At 36.4% G+C, this 18,258-nt stretch overlaps 1 protein-coding gene across 1 annotated transcript in view; it reads left to right on the top strand.

Annotated features, from left to right (window-relative positions):
- BZW2 (basic leucine zipper and W2 domains 2) overlaps positions 1-18,258 on the top strand; it is a 104,496-nt gene that overhangs the window by 62,176 nt on the left and 24,062 nt on the right. The window contains exons 4-6 of the mRNA XM_006832243.1: positions 5,248-5,351; positions 7,640-7,705; positions 11,337-11,472. Of these exons, the coding sequence (XP_006832306.1) occupies positions 5,248-5,351; positions 7,640-7,705; positions 11,337-11,472 (306 nt within the window). The remainder of the gene's footprint in view (positions 1-5,247; positions 5,352-7,639; positions 7,706-11,336; positions 11,473-18,258) is intronic.

Raw genomic sequence — 18,258 nt, 5'->3', positions numbered from 1 at the left:
TGTTTCGTTCTGCTGTGCATGGGGTCACTATGAGTCGGTTCTGACTCGATGGCACCTGACAACAACAACATTGATTATTATTGAAGAAGCCTCTAAAATGGCCAACAGCTTTTGATTTTGCATCCCTCTGTAATCATTCTGTACCTTTGCAATTTCCTAAATGGGCTAGGTTGTGTTTTATCTCTTGAGATTTATGTGAATTGTTCCCTTTAATTAGATTGTTCTTTATTTCTCTAGTCTTTTAGGATTCAGCTTAGATGTTAACCGCTGGGGAAAGTCTTACACAAATCCCCACGTTTAACTTATTCCTCCCTTCATGGGATTCCCAAGACCGCTGTACTTTTCTAATCCTAGTATTTTATATTAGCCTGTGTACTGCTCTGTCATCTTTTAGAACAGTGTTTATCAGTCCTTGCTGCACATTAGAAATACCTGGGGATCTTTGAAGAAAAATATTAATGCATGAGCCTCACCCAAGACCAATTATGTCAGATTCTCTAGAGGTAGACCCAGGCACTAGTTTTGTTGTTGTTGTTGTTGTTTATTGGTTGTTGTTGCTGTTTTTTAATTGCCCTGGAGTTTTCGTGTGCTGTCAGAGCTGATAATCACTGTTGTAGACTTATACTTCGTGGGAAAAGGTCTATATGTTGTAATTTTCCAAAGAACTAGGAATTCATTAAAAGTATTTTCAGTTTAATGAATAAAATTAAGTATCTTCTTTCATCCCTCTAGTTACAGTTTTTAAGATAATAACTTTCTGATTACATACTTGGGTTTTAATTTCAATGTTTTACTCACTGGCAAAAATGGTTTCCTTTATATAGCATATAATTTTAAATATTTTCATGCTTTTAAATGTAATATTATTTAGAGATAGTAGGATTTCTAGGGAACAAAATAAGCACAGTGATTACAAATAGGGATTTAGATCCATGTTCTTGTTCACTATACTATGATGTCTTTTAAGTTATAAGCTAGTGAGTGGAATAGCTGACAATGCAATCTAACAAATTGAGTTTACCATGACTATTGACACAAATCCTTATGTTGAATTTCTCTGCCTAATGAAAATCTGTTCATATTACCGATATGACATGCTTGGTCTTCCCATTTTAAATAATTGTTGTTGTTAGGTGTCACCGAGTCGGTACTGACCCATAACAATCTTATGCATAGCAGAACAAAACACTGCCCGATCTTGGGCCAACCTCACTACTGTTGGCGTGCTTGAGTCCATCGATGCTACCACCTGGCCAATCCATATTGTTGGGGGTCTTCCTCTTTTTCTCTGACCCTCCACCTTACCAAACATGATATCCTTCTCCAGTGACTAGTCTCTCCTGACAATATGTCTGAAGTATGAGAGATGAAGTTTGGCCATTTTCACCTCTTCTGGCTGCACTTCTTCCAAAATGGATCTATTGATTCTTTTGGCAGCCCATGGCACTTTCAATATTTTCCTCCAACACCATAACTCCAAGGTATCAATTCTTCTACAGTCTTTCTTATTCACTGTCCAACTTTCGTATGCATATGAGGTTACTGAACATGCCATGGCTTGCGTCAGTCGCACCTTAGTCCTCAAGCTGACGTCTTTGCTTCTCTACACTTTAAAAAGGTCTTGTGCAGCAGATTTGCCTAATGCAATACGTTGTTTGATCTCTTGACTGCTGATTCCATGAGTGTTGATAGTTGATCCAAGACGAATGAAGTCCTTGACAACTTCAATCTTTTTCCCATTAATAAGAATATTGTTTATTGGTCCAGTGATGAGGATTTTTTTTTCTTTACATTGAGATGCAATCCATACTGAAGGCTGTGCTCTTTGGTCTTCATCAGTAAATGTTTTAAGTCCTCTTCACTTTCAGCAAGTAAGGTTGTATTATCTGCATATCGCAGGTTGTTAATGAGTCTTCCTCCAATCCTGATGCCACGTTTTTCTTCATATAACCCAGCTTCTTGTATTATTTGCTCAGCATACAGGTTGAATACGTATAGTGAAAGAATACAACCTTGTCGCACACCTTTCTTAGTTTTAAACCATTCTGTGTCCATGTTCTGTTCGAACAACTGCCTCTTGGTCCAGGTACAGATTCCTCATGAGCACAATTACGTGTTCCGGAATACTCATACTTTGCAATGTTGTCAATAGCTTGTCATGATCCATACAATAGAAAGCCTTTGCGTAGTCCAATAAGGCACAGGTAAACATCTTTCTGATATTCTCTGCTTTCAGTCAAGATCCATCGGACATCAGCAATGATATCCCTCATTCCATGGCCTCTTCTGGATCTGGCTTGAACCTCTGGAAGTTCTCTGTCAATGTATGATTGCAAACATTTCTGTATTACCTTTAGCAAAACTTTACTCACATGGGATAGCAAAGAGATTGTCCAATGATTTCCATATTCCATTGGGTCACCTCTCTTTGGAATGGGCACAAATATGGATATCTTCCAGTCAGTCGGCCAGATAGTTGCCTTCCAAATTTCTTGGCAGAGATGAGTGAGTGCCTCCTGTACCACCTCACTTTCTTGAAAGATTTCAATTTTTATTCCACCAGTTCCTGGTGCCTTGTTCTTTGCCAATTCTTTCAATGTACCTTGGACTTCTTCATTCAGTAATTTTAAATAATAGACAAGCATTTTTGGTTTTGCTTATTTTTAATCCAGGGTACAAGTCAAAATATTGATAATAAAAAGAGAAAACCGACGTTGCATTTCTATCTTAAACTATGCACACAAACAGATACATACATTTTTTTTGGATTCTGATAGACATGGTTTGAATTTTACATTCATATTTATTAAATGTGTAGCATATCATTCATTAATCCCTGTTGTTTCATATTGTAGATGATATTCTTATGTCTGTTAGTTCTAGATCATGAGACTTTTTCCATTTGTATAGGGAAAATTTTTGAAGTAAATTTTCAAAATATTTGAAAATTTTTCATTTCATTGATTTTTATAATATTAATAGCAATATCATAATTGTTAATTATATTATTAAATTGTTATAAGACTCACATGAAAAGTTGTCATAACAGCCATTATTATATTTTAAAAGTAACTTAATCTCCTAATCTTTTTCATATTTAATTTGAGGTATACACTGTTGACTACTAAAGAAGATGTATGAAATATTGGAAAAACTTTTATCCCAATGAATATTGCCTGATATAATCTCTTTGCTTTAAGATTTGTGTAATAGCACATGTGCAATTCTTACTTGTAGAGTTAGCTCAAATTCTAAATGGATGGCAGTTCAAAGATTTTAAATATAAAGGATTTCTAAAAAAGTAAGTTTAGCAAAATAATTAGCATGTATATAATAAGTGTTTGTGTTTTATTTTTTAAGGAAGGCAATTAAAAAAGTTATTCTTAAAAGAAAATATTTGTTGCAAAACCATACTTTTTAGTAATATTATTTCTACTAGATAGAAATCATTAGCCCAAAGTTTTAAGGTTTTTAATCTTAGTAAAATTTTGTTCCAGGTGGTTGCATTCATGATAAAGGGCTAATTAAATCCTTGCATAAATTAATGAAGTGAAAATAGGGCCCTGAAAGAGCTGGTTTCTATAAAAACAAATTTACTATAAAGCTGTACTGGAGCCTGAAGCCCATGGAGGAGATAATAACTAACGAAAGTGTAGCTCAGTTGAGTTTCCACTTGTTGACTATGGGTAGCTTACTTAATCCAAACCTCTAAAGTCAAATGTTCAATCAAGGCAGTTATGCAGTCAAACCAAAGCAGTAGGGTATCAAAAGTGGCTGTAAGTAGATACTATTTGCATTTTCCAACTTTTATTATTGTTATACCTTTGGTGTCTAGGATAGTGTCCAGTAAAAGTACATAGTCACCAAGTATTTATTGAGTATACGAAAAACATTAATTCCAGATTCCTGGTGTGATACTATAGGATAAGCACTGGACTGCTGAACTGCAAGGTCAATGGTTCAAATCTACCAGCCACTCCTCAGAAACCTTATAAAGGATCGTTATGAATCAGAACTGACTCAATAGCATTTAATAACAACGTTCTACTTTAAATACAATGAGATAGAATCAGAAAACAAAAAAAATACCTAGTGTTCTGATTCCCTGGTTTTATACAACCTGTGGTTGGAACCTTTGGGAATTATTGAGTATGGGAAATTGAGTCCTAGGCAAAGACATTCTTTTATTTTAGTCCATTTATTCCATCATACTGTGTAGGCTGAGGGGCGGGGATCAAAGAGTAAAACACTCTTTCCTACCCAGTACAACTGCTAGGTTGATGAAATAAAATGGCTGAGAGTCAGAATGCATACTTTCAATATGAATGGAAGAATTGGTTTAGTAAGACAAAAGTAGTTTTAATACCTACACAAGTAGAAACCATCAGCATCTACTATAAACAGGTGCTTAGAAGAGCCAGATCTGGTCACTCTTAGTTATTAATTGAAATCCAGCAAAATATTATAAAGAGAGAGTCATGTCTGGATTTGAAGCATCAGGAAATACATTAAAAATATTGGATTAAATTCACTGGAAAAGGTTATCCTTTAGCTTCCGTGGTTAAGAATAAACTTTGACAACAGACTTAAGAGATAAAAAAAAATAATATTTGGACATTAGACCTCCTTAGCATAAGCTGTCTTCCTTTTTTCAATTGGTTTTTTGTATGCCACCTACTGAACTCTTTTTTTTTAATATCAAAGTTTGTAGTATTTTTAACATCACTAATTTTTTCTTTGAATATAGATACAGTCATATTTTAGCTATGTCTAAGGAGTCCTGGTTTGGCGCTATGGGTTAATGCGCCAGACTGCAAAGCCGTTTGAACTGAAGGTCAGCAGTTCAAGCTCACCAGCTGCTCCTTGAAAACCCTATACAGGGTTGCTATGGGCCGGAACCGATTCGACAGCACTTCACAACAACAACAAAGGTGTAAAGAGATAATAGTGAATTGATCTTTCTTTTTTTAATTATTATATTGATAGAATCTCGTACAAGTGAGGATATACAATAATTTTATATAGTATAGTGGAAGTATAAGATAGAACAAACAACTTGATATCATAGTGGAAGCATAAACAAATATATAACATGTATCCATCTAGACATGTGCATCATTCTATAAAAGTAGATGTGACATTGGAATTTTACATTTACTTTTACTGTTTTACGTAGGAGGTAACCTATTCTGCAAATGCTCTTCCATTTCAGCAGTGTTCTTAATGTAGTTTCCTTTCCCTTTCCAGCCCCTGGAGGAACACGCATAGATGATGGTGACAAGACTAAGATGACCAACCACTGTGTGTTTTCAGCAAATGAAGATCATGAAACCATCCGAAACTATGCTCAGGTAATATCTGTAATTGAATGATTGCCATGTGATAGAAGGGAAACATTTGAACAGGATTTAAGGAAATGTTGAGTAACAGTATAATTTATAGGAATATTGTTGTTGTTGTTGTTGTTGTTAGGTACCATCGAGTCAGTACCGACTTATAGTGACCTTATGCACAGCAGAACGAAACACTGCCCGATCCTGAGCCAACCTCACTACTGTTGCCACACTTGAGTCCATCAATACTGCCACCTGACCAATCCATCTTGTTGGGGGTCTCCCTCTTTTTCTCTGACCCTCCACCTTACCAAACATGATAGATATCCTTCTCCAGCAACTGGTCCCTCCTCACAAGATGTCTGAAGTATGAGAGATGAAGTTTGGCCATCTTGGCCTCCAAGGAGCTCTCTCGCTGCACTTCTTCCAAAACGGATCTATTGGTTATTTTGCTAGCCCATGGCATTTTCAATATTGTCCTCCAGTACCATAACTCAAAAGCATCAATTCTTCTATGGTCTTCCTTATTCACTGTCTAGCTTTCACATGCATATGAGGTTATTGAAAATACCATGGCTTGGGTCAGGAGCACCTTAGTCCTCAAGCTGACATCTTTGTTCTTCAACACTTTAAAAAGGTCTTGTGCAGCAGATTTGCCTAATGCAATACATCATTTGATTTCTTGACTGCTACTTCTGTGAGTGTTGACAGTTGATGCAAGAAGAATGAACTCCTTGACAACTTCAATCTTTTCTCCATTGATAAAAATGTTGTTTATTGGCCCAGTGGGGAGGATTTTTGTTTTCTTTACATTGAGATGTTTTTGTTTTCTTTACATTGAGATGTAATCCATACTGAAGGCTGTGCTCTTTGAACGTTGTTGTTGGTGGTTATGTGCCGTGGAGTCGGTTCCAACTCATAGCCACCCTGTACAGGGTTTCCAAGGCTATAAATCTTTATGGGAGCGGAAATCCTCATCTTTCGCCCACGGAACAGCTGATAGTTTTGAACTGCTGAACTTGCGGTTCACAGCCCGATTCATAACCACTACACTACCAGAACAATAGATAACTCTTAAATAAAGATACTCAGTTGCATTCATAATAAGATGATGGACATTAAAACTACAAGAAGATAGGATTTTACCTCTCAACTATGAGACGTTTGGGGACCAGATCCTCACATAAATTGAAGGTAGGAGAATAAATTGATTCAACCTTTAGGGAGAGCAATTTGGCACTGTCTGGCACTGAGGGCTAAAGTGCTGGACTGCAAGGTCAACTTGAACTGCAAGGTTGGTAATTGAAAGTCACCAGCCACTCTTTGGAAACCCTATGGGTCAGAACTGACTCAACAGCACTTAATAACAACTGAGTTCCCAAGACTGTAAATCTTTACGGAGACAGATTGCCACATTTTTCTATTATCGAGTAGTTGAGTGGGTTCTAGCTGCTGACCTATCATTTAGCAGCCAGGCACTTAATCATGGCACCACCAGGTCTCTATAAGCCTTACAGTAGGATTGTAATACATTTTCATTTCCTTATTGCATGTCAGTTCCCTGCCTGGATCATTATTCTTTACCTATAAGGTAGCACTATAATTTTTATACTAAAATTAACTCCATCTTGATTGTATTAAAGAACAAACACACTGAAAACTATAGGTAAGAATAGACCATGAGGCCATAAGAAAAGGAACTAGATACAGAAATCATATCCACAAGCTATTAAAATTCTAATATAAATACAACCATCATTTAAATTGGCTAATAATATAGATGTCCACCAACACTTGCAAACCCTTCTTCGGGGTTCTAACAGGAATGGGGTTGAAGGTGAGATGGACAGTCTGCTTTTATTGCCATTTAGTTACAATATTTCTCCCATCTACTGAGAACATATTTGGGTCCACCTAGAGTGTGATCTCTTCTAAACTCTGTACTCTCCATAATGCCATTTTCTGTGTAATTATATTTATAATTCAGTTACAAATTTCAGGTTTTTTTTTTTTCATCTCTGTATCTTATAATTTAAAAATAACATTAATTTTAGTTTCATTAAAAATATTTTTTCTGTTTCTTATATGCATGAATTACTTTCTTTTATTCTATATGTGCATTTTGATCATCTTTTTCTCTAGGTCTTAGTAACTCTTTTGAAATGCTTACAGTTCCCACATCATAGTCTGAGCACCTTTTATTATCATGGTTACTGTAGATGCCTAGTTATGGTAACTTTCTACATAAACTCGAAATTTTTTAAATGTGTTTACGTGTGTACTTAATGGTTCTGTTCTGTGTTTAGGTCTTCAATAAACTCATCAGGAGATATAAGTATTTGGAAAAAGCATTTGAGGATGAAATGAAAAAGGTAAAAATTCAGATATAATACCATATCTGCTGCAGATGATGAAATGGAGTGGATAAAATTTTTTGCATATGCACTGATATCCTAGAAGTGACATGGCATAATAAATATTCAAAAAATATGTGTTGAATAAATGAGTTTAATCATTAGCTAATACCTGGGCTTTTAAAATTCATATTTAGTGTAAGAATGTTTTCTTGAATGGGGATAGTTTTGCAGAACATGATCTCTAAATTGAAAACTAGAAAAAAAAAAAGAGAAAATTCAATATATGGTAATTAAGCATGGGAAAGAGCATAATATACCCCCCTTTTTTTTTTATTGTGAATTAAATGAAAGTTTACAAAACAGATCATCAGTCCACATTCAACAAATAGACTTCATGTCTTTTCAATTATTATAATCCCTTCCATGTACCAGCAGTTAGCAGTATTTAACCCTGTTCACTTTAACTCTTGCATTCCTCCCTATGTCTTCCACTTTCACCTTTCGTATACCAATGTCCTGTTTATTTATATCATATATTTCCATCCCCATCACCCAAGTTAACATGCGTCTACCCTGGTAGCATAGCAGTTACGAATCGGGCTGCTAATCTCAAGGTCGGCAGTCTGAAACTACCAGCTGTCCCGCGGGAGAAAGATGAGGCTTTCTGCTCCCATAAAGATTTGCTGCCTCGGAAACCCTGTGCAGTGTCACTATGAGTCAGAACCGACTCCACGGTACTTAACAACAACAACCCTGTGAATAATTTTCCTTTCCCTCCCACCCCAGTAACCATCATAGAATGTTTCTTTTAGCAAGAAAACTATTTCTTAACTTTTTAGAATAGAGGTCTCATAAAACATTTGCCCTTTTGTGATTGACTGATTTCCTCCAGGTTTATCCATCTTATGAGGTATGCAACAGATTCATCACATTCTTTAAAGTTACATAGTATTCCAGTGTGTGTATGTACCAAAGTTAAACATAACCATTCTTCTGCTGATGGGCATTTAGACTGTCTCCATCTCTTGGCTATTGTGAACAGCGCTGCAGTGAACATGGGTGTGCACATAACTGTTCATGTCATAGCTCTCATTTCTTGAGGATATTTACCAAGTACACGGCTTGTTGGGTCATATGGTATTTCTGTTTCCAACTTTCTGAAGAAGCACCATAGAATTCTACTAGTTTATGTGTTTTGAAGCTTTCATTGGGAGCATAGATATTTATTATGGTTATGTCCTCTTGCTCAATTGACCCTTTAATCATGTTATAATGTCCTTCTTTGCCCCTTATCCTACTTTTTGCCTTAAAGACTAAGGTCAGCAGTTCAAATCCATGAGCCACTCCTCAAAAACCCTATACAGGGTTGAGTCAGAAACAAGATGGCACTTAACAATAACAGACTGTTATAAATATTAATGTTGTTCTTGTTATTAAGTGCCGTGAACTTGGTTTCAACTCATAGCCACCCTATAAAGGGTTTCCAAGGAGCAGGTGTTGGGCTTGAACTTCTCACCTTGTGGTTCAGCAGTACAGTGCTTATCCTACAGTGCCACACCAGTGTTTAGAAGAGTGCCTGAGTCACTCAAGTATTGTACTGTTCGGTTTTATTCTATAAACATGTATCACTTTTCTTAATATGAAGTCATTTTAGGTGAGAAAAATTGGCCCACAATCCTGCCAAGTGCTCTGAAAATAGAAAGTGCTTACTTAAGTAAAGAAACTGCTATGTTAACAAAAATGATGCAAAGAATTTGAGGAAATTATACATCTTCTCCGTTTGTATAATACTATCATTAATATTTTCACTTTTCTCCACTTATGCGGGCCTTGAACTTCCTTCTATTTCATCCATGTGGTAAACGTGCTTTCAAGAATGTTTTTCACAGCATTTCCTATGTTTAAGGCAAACTTTGCTGCAATACTTGCAACATCTGATACCATGCTAATCAAAGCAGTTGAGTGATGTGAAGATTAATTTTTAAATAATGATATCATTTTTGTCTTACTTTGTTATGATTATATTTATTTACTTAAGGAATAGGAGTATCTTAATGTGCTTTAAAGCATAGCACTAAAATTTTTATTTTGGAAACTGTTTTGTATTTACTTGAGTCTGCTTTCATCCTTATAACTGGGGGGTAAAGGCCAGACTGATAGGAAATGTCTACATTTTTATTTATTCTTTTTACTATGGTGCTCCCTAGAGCCTCCACGTTTGATGTTCTCATTCCTTCACTCCTGGCACTTTACAGCAACTTCAGTTTCACTTCACTATTGCATTAAAAGGGGGTAAATTGGAAGTCAAGTGAACTGATTTGGCTCCAGTTCTACCACTTACTCATAATGTAAATATTTGGAGAGTCATATAACCGCTCTATAATACAATAATTCTTCAACTATTGAGAATAGTCCATTAATATTATCCTGCCCACCTCAGAAAGTTTGTGGAATACTCATGTTATTAGCATGAATGCATTAAACCTGCAGCACAGCAATGCAGTAACTTGTCATTGGTGCCAAGTAGTGAAAAAGTCTGCTGACCTCTGATAGTGTCCCTGGGGATTTCAAAGACATGCTACAGAACCGGCGAAACAGAAAACAGCTGTGGTATATAGGGAACTTACAAGGCAGAGCAGTATTGCGTAAAAAGTAGAACATTCTGCAAGACTGATTACTCTTAGAATTCAAAGTGAAAAGTGGGGTATGACCCCACTTTTAGCTTTTGTTCATCCTTCTGGAGATGAGCTATTTTTTCACTACCCCTGCTCTGAAGCCACTGAATGGGAGCCCTAAGGGCCCAAACAACATCTGCATCCTTTTACCATTGTTCCAAAGTCACTCTCAAATCAGAGACCTTTCCATGCCCTGATTCTCTCTGGTAGAAACTCCTTTTACCCGCTAGCCCCCATTTTATAAATAAATATATATATATATATATATATATATAAAACTCATCACCAGAGTTAGTAATATGATTCAATAAATGTCAAGTTTGAGTCTCAGTATTTTAAAGAGAACATTTAAGAATTTTTAAATGCCTTTTTGTTTTTTGGGGGTTTTTTGCTCAAGTTATCTTCCTTTGAAAACTATTATATTCTGTGAAGTCAAAATAGATGCTGAATATCAAACCTTTACATAAGACTTTTTACAGTTTTGTTTTGTTTTTCCCTTTTTTGCTATAAAAATTCTATTCTTCCCTAAAGCAATTATATAGATGTAGCCAGCGGGTTACTCCAAGAAGTGAAATACAAAACATGAGACAATATCTTTTACCAAACAGTATGCTTATTCTGCATACTTATATTTTTTCATGTACACAGTCAAGTCAAATGTAAATTACTTACGTAACCTCTGTGCACTGTTCTTCAGATATCTTTTAATGCCCATGAATGCTATCTAAGCTGTAAGTAAAATGAGAACGTAAAACTATGAGAATTTAGTAGAAAGGAGCTATGTTTAAAGGTCACTTTCCTTGCTTCCAGTTTCTAATTGAAAACATGTATATGTTTTAAATGAATAATAAGTATGCTTTGCATGTGACCTACTAGTTTTGTACCCTCTAGCTGTGGAAGAACATTTGTTTGTTATTTTCCTACTTTAGTCCTTTGCTTTATGGACATGGTTTCTTTTGTTTGACCCACAGCTTCTCCTCTTCCTTAAAGCCTTTTCTGAAACAGAGCAGACGAAGTTGGCAATGCTGTCAGGGATCCTGCTGGGCAATGGTAACCTTCCTGCCACCATTCTCACCAGTCTCTTCACCGACAGCTTAGTCAAAGAAGGTAATTACACGCACGTTTTCTTCATCAGGTGTAAAGCCATAGAGAGTTAGGACACTACTGGTAGCTTTTTTTTCGTGTCTCCTGCTACTCACCCATTCTCCACATGAGAGTATGTATATGTAGGTGTATAGCTATTCCTTCAAATAATAAATGAGTGCACATGTTTATCAGACTCAAATAAATCTACTCCCCCTAACTCATAGCAGCTCTATAGGACAGAGTAGAACTGCCCGTAATTTTCAAAGGCTATAAATTTTATAAAGTTATATATATATATATAAAACTCATCACCAGAGTTAGTTATATGATTCAATAAATGTCGAGTTTGAGTCTCTCATACTTTGGACATATTGTCCAGGGGAAACAGTAGCTGGAGAAGGATGTCATGCTGGGTAAGGTCAGAGAAAAAGAGGAAGACCCCTAACGAGATGGATTGGCCAGGTGGCATCATTGATGGACTCAAGTGTGGCAGCGGTAGTGAGGTTGACCCAGGATCGGACATTGTTTCGTTCTGCTGTGCATGGGGTCGCTATGAGTCGGTTCCGACTCGATGGCACCTGACAACAACAACATAAATTTTACAGAAGCAGACTGCTACATAGTTCTCCCATGGAGCACCTGCTATGTTTAAACTGTCTTTTGGCTAACACCCAAACCTTTCAACCACTGTGCCAACTGGGTCCTGATGAGTAGCCGAGGAAGGTAGAAGAAAGAAATACATACATCTATATGCAGACATATAAAGAGTGGTGGCTGTGTGCTGTGGGCTCGGTTCCGACTCTAAGTGATCCTGTACAGGGTTTCCGAGGCTGTAAACCTTTACAGGAGCAAAATGCCTCCTCTTTCTCCTATGGAACAGCTGGTAGTTTCGAACTGCTGACCTTGCGGTTCGCAGCCCAATTCGTAACCTCTACACTACCAGAGATATAAAGAGTATTAATATTAAAATCTTTAGTGTAAGATTAATGCATTGGTCCAATGCCCTGAAATTAATCTGATCCAAACCACTTACCTCAAATTAGATGCCATTGGAATAGTTTGTGAGGGCAGATCTTCATTGTAAAATACTGTTATAGATTTGTGGGACATTTAAACTTTTTGCTCCCAAGCACAAATGCCAGCCTATTATAGTCCCCATTCACTGTAACAACCTTTCATGTTTTCAAGTGTCCCCAATATGGCTGCTTAATTCCCTACTTGGAACTCACTCTCTAATTGGTACTTCTGAGACCTGGAGAAACTTCTGCTGAGATGTTCATTTTGATCCTTTTTTTACTTTTATTGTGAATTGAGTGAAGATTTACAGAACAGATCATCAGTTTTACATCCAGCAAATCATACACTTCACTTCATTACAATGATTGCAATCTACTCCATGTACCACCAGTTAACAGTTTTTACCTCTATTCACTTTAACTCTTGCATTCTTCCCTGCGTCTTCTGCTACCTTCATCTGTCCTCTGCTAACCTCCCTCTTGCTGTATATTGCCTGACCTAGCACCCCCGTTAACATATGTCTACCCTCTAACCCGTGAATAATTTTCCCAACCCCCTACCTCCATAAGTATCATAGATTGTTTCTTTTATCAAGAAAACCTTTTCTTAACTTTTTGCAGCATTGGTCTCATACAATATTTGTCCTTTTGTGACTGTGTAATTTCACTCAGCTTAATGTCCACCAGGTTCATCCATGTTGTTGAGGAGTGTCGCAGATTCATCATTATTCTCCAACGTTACATAGTAGTATTACACTGTGTGTATGTATGTACGAAAGTTGGTTTAACCACTCTTCTATTAATGGGCATTTGGACTGCCTTCATCTTTTTGATGTGTCATATTGAAGGATACTGTTTCTTATGCATTCTGCTCTCTCTGTCTTGGCTGGTGCATTTAGTCCATTTACATTCAGTGTAATTATCAAGAGGTATGAATTGATTGCTGTCATTTTGCTGTGTGATATTTTGTGGTGCTGCTGGTTTCTTTGTTCCACATAATTTTCTGCACAGAGTTCATTTTTCTGTTGTTTTCTGGGTTTTCTTTTCATTTTCACTTACATTATGTTAATGTTTCCTAAATATTTCTGATTTTACTCTTTTTTTATTTTGATATGAAGGTATTTTAATTTTCTTTGAGGTTACCCTGTAATTTATTAAACTTTTCCTTGTTTAAAACAACCTGTTTTATCTTGAAATTTACTTGACTTCATCATCATTTGGAAGTTCTGTGTCTACACTATTCCTTCTATTTGCTTTGTAGTTGACTTCATTATAAATTTACATCTCTGGTTCCCTGTATTCATTCTTACAGGTTTATTTTACTTTAAATACTGAGTTCTCTGAGTTGTTGACTACTGTTGTTGGTTCTTAGTCCAAAGAACACTCTAACATTTTATGTAAAGTTGGTTTGATCATTACAGATTCCTTTAATTTCTGTTTATCAGGAAATATTCTAATTTTGCTGCCACCATATTTGAGGGACAACTTTGCTTGGTGTATGATTCTTGGTTGGCAATTTTTTTCTTTCAGACTTTTGTATTTTTCATACATGCCTGCATGGTTTCTGCTGAGAAATCAGAACTTAGTAGGTAACAATTTATTTTTCCTGAGCTGCTCTCAGGATTCTTGTCTTTTGTTTGAAAAGTTTGATTATGGTGTCTTGGTGATTTTCTTTTGGAATGTATCCTGTTTGGGGTTCGTTCAGTTTCTTGTAATCTTATCTTCTCATCTTTTATGATGTTAGGGAAGATTTCTTCCAACAACTCTTCAACAGTCTTTTTTGTACTTTTCACTGACTCTTCCTGTTCTTGAATTCTAATCACCGGTAAGTTGTTGTTCCTCTTCATGGTATCCCACATAACTCTTAGGCTTTCTTCAGATTTCTTCATTCTTTTTTCAGATTGGTCTTCTAGCATACTAGTATTGAGAAATTTATCTTGAAGCTCACTAATTCGGGCTTCCATTGCTTCGAGTCTACTCCTTTGCCTTTACGGTGTACTTTTTATTTCTGTGATGGTAGTATTAATCTTCTGGATTTCTAATTGCAGGTTTGTATTGCTAAAATATGCATGCATTTATTTTATCTGTTTTTTGTTTTTTTCTTATATTGCTTTCCTGAATTCTTCTAAAGTTTTTTTATGTGTTCTCCTTGCTGCCCTTGGTCTTTCTGTCAATCCTCTAAAGGGACCTAAATATTATTTTGAATTATTTTTCAGTTAGTTATTTTACATTTTCTTCCTCAAAAATGTTTTCAGGCACTGCATCTTGGTCATTTGTTGGAGCTATTCGCTTTTGTTTCTTCATGTGAGCTAAAATTATTTATTCTATCTAGGGCATTGTGGGGTTGTTTTTAATTGTATTTTAATTATATTTAATTGATAATTGCATATTAATGTGTTCTTAGGCTCTCACCTGTGGGCTTAAATAGAAAATGAACGTGTGTGCACCATTCTCCATTAGCTGTTCCATGCTCATCAGTTTAGGGTGGCTTTGGTTGGTGTTGTCTGCTGTCTCTCATTGATCAAGTGATATACAAGCTGGTATTGGCTCTTGCCCAGTCGGTAGAGCTACAGCAGGTATGGTTGTGGCTGGGCTGTATGGGCACAGTTGCTGTCTGAAAAAAAGCAACTAGCTCATACACACACAAAAAAGAACAAAACAGAATAAACAAGAAACCAACAATGCATAAAGAAATTTAAAAAGTTATCAAACCAGAAGGAAAGAAATAAAAAGAAGATGAATATAATAAATATAAAGACAAAGGGGGGCAGGAAATGGAACTCTAGAAGAGAGAAAATAAAAGGAAGAAATTTAAAAAACCACTTAAGAATAACTGAAAAGAGAAAAGAGGGACAGGAAAATGGAGCTATAGAAGAGAAAAATAAGAAACAGAAAAACCAGGGTGAGGGCAGATGAAAAGAAAAAGAGTTAAGAGTAGTAAGGAAAGATCAACAGAGGGGAAAAGACAAAGAGAGGGGAGATGAGAAACAAGAAAAGAAGGAAAAACAAAACCAGAGACAGAAAGAATAAAATTCAAGGGAATGAAAAAAGGAGAAAGAATAAATAAAAACAATGAAATAACAAAAGGAAAGAAGAGAAAGCTCTGGGAGGCCAGTCAAGAAGCTCATGAGGTGGTTGTGGGAGGGATGTGACAGCGGAGTTCCTGGCCCTAGATGGGGTTCCTATTGGCCTCGATTTTATCTATGTTCAGGGCAGTCGATCCAGAAGTAGTTTGTGGAAGCCCTTGATGGACCTGGATTTAGTGTTTGTTAGGACCACAGGGCACTTCGGAGTAGGGTAAGTAGTGAAATGCTAGTCTGGTGACTATGTGAGTTCTATAGGTCTAGAACCTAGTCCACCTGAATCCAGGCACAAAAGCAGCACAGCCATCAGTTCTGAACTCCAGGAGAGCAGGGTCTGAATGAGGGTGGGAGCTGGACACTCCTGGTCACCAGGGAAGCATGGGGCAAAAGATAGAATTGCACCTTCCCTGTCACCTGTGTGAATCTGCTCTGCCAGGCCACCTTCTGTTGCCAAAGCTGCTCACAGAAGTTAAGATGGTCATGTTTCATCTGGCTGACCATTCACCAGTTAGTCTCTCTCCTTCACCATCCCTGCTCAGCTTCTCCTTCCAGAAAGCAATCAGTCTACTTCTCTAACCTTTCCTTTCAAGTTCAGGGCTCCAGAATTTTCATCTGTGTCTGTTTCACTTGGTCTCTTGTGTCTTTGTTATAGATAGTCTTTATATTGCATCTGCCTATTCTGCCATCTTGCCGAAAGTCCTCCTGATCCCATTTTTTAAAGCTATTCATTGTCTCATTTTTAGAAAGAAGTCATCACCACTGCATCAAAAAAAAATCTTGCTCTAATTTGAGGACATAAGGAGTTTGACAGGTATCCATGCAATAAGTTAGCTATAGACTAAAACAAACATGGGCTGTTTTCTTGTAGGAGGATAATGATATTCAAATTATAATGACACACAAAACAAGGAGTTATTTCTTTTTCCTTATAAATAAATTAAAAGAGCTTTTGTGAGACTATTTGTTTAGAAAACTTAAAAAAATGTTTCCTCCTGTATATGTGGAGTCTCAGCCTCATTCATGCCTTAGTGAAAAGGGCTACAGTGTTCTTGTAGCTGAAAGAGAAAAAAAAATACTAAATCTAAAGTCGAAGGATATTAGTTAGAGATTCATCATAGTTTTGTCTTGAAATAGCTAGATTTATGGCATTCCAGACTCTACTTGTTATAACTTTGCTGTTAACATTATAACATTTTAATGTGTTTTCCTAAAGAGAATTTATGAGACTTCATACCTATGTTATGGAGTCCTGGTGTGGCACTGTGGGTTAATGCACCAGACTGCAAAGCCATTTGAACTGTAAGGTCGGCAGTTCAAGCTCATCAGAAGCTCCTCAGAAACCCTATACAGGGTTGTTATGGGTCGGAACTGACTCGACGGCACTTAACAACAACATACCTATATTATGTTGTTAGCCATTTTAACACTCAGGAAAACAAAGTGGAATATAAATTGTAAACCAAAAGTATAGTAGGTTATCTTAGTCATGATAATAAATACTTGTTAGTTATACTAAAAACTCAAGTTTTGGCTACACTTCCTTTGATATGCTTCAAAAATTAAATGACCAGATGGCCAGGAAGGGATAGGAAAGAAGGACAAATAGAAAGAGTAAAAACACAGTTGAAGTAAAAACACACGGCTCTTACATGTGAGGATTGCAATCAGTGTTACAAAACCATGTGTATGAATTGTTGAATGGAAAACCAATTTGCTCTGTAAACTTTTATCCAAATCACAATAAAGAAATAACCAGATAGTTAGATAAATGGCTATGTGATAAAGGAAATACAGTAAAATGTTGACATTTGTAACATCTAGTTGGTTAGTATATGAGTGCTTACTTTTTAATTTATTCAACTTCTCTGTATGTTTGATAATTTTCATAGTATACTATTAGGGGAAAAGGAGAGAGACAGATATGCCTTGCTGCAGAAATAGTCAGTGAACTATGGTTTTTCCTTATCCTCCACCATCTTTTAGAAAATAGAGGCTTAAATTTCTGTTTCCTAAATAGGAGAGAATTAAGAAATGATACTTTTCCCCCCAACCATCAGTTTAGCAAATAGTCAAGGAGAATAGAATTTTCCCAGTCAGTAGATGATGAGTGGCTATAAGAGATTTCCCAAACTAACTACCCAAAGTCAATTTTAATACAAGGTAAAAGGTTTAAGCCCAGAGTTTGGTATACTAATTTCAAGCACAGGACTCCTGGTGGCATTGTAGGTGACTCATTGGGCTGCTGAACATAAGATCAACAGTGCTAACTCACTAGCTGCTCTGAAGGGAGAAAGGTGAGGCTAACTGGTCACATAGACATTTAAGTCTCGGCCACCCAAAGGGGCAGTTATACTCTCACCGACAGGGTAGCCAAGAGTCAGAATGAACTCAATGGCAGTAGGTAATTTCAAGCATATTTTATTTCTCTTTACTTACTTACAATTCATAATCCAGCTGCCTGTTATTTTTATTTTAATTACTTAATTAGATTCTTCTGCATTCCTTGTTGTTGGTAGCAGTAATTTTCATCCCGAATCACTTTGAACTTAGGTTCACTGTGGTTTCAGGTCTAATTCCATTTAATTTGTTTTCATTGATATGCCACATTACACTATACAGATAAATCCAAATTTACATTGATTTTCTCAACTAATGATATATTTTAAATCCATATTAAAAACTTGATAGCATAAAATTCTCCTGCTTAT

Source organism: Chrysochloris asiatica, unplaced genomic scaffold (genome assembly GCF_000296735.1).
Source record: "Chrysochloris asiatica unplaced genomic scaffold, ChrAsi1.0 scaffold00006, whole genome shotgun sequence".
Classification (NCBI taxonomy): Eukaryota; Metazoa; Chordata; class Mammalia; order Afrosoricida; family Chrysochloridae; genus Chrysochloris; species Chrysochloris asiatica.
This window is presented reverse-complemented; position numbering and strand designations above follow the sequence as displayed.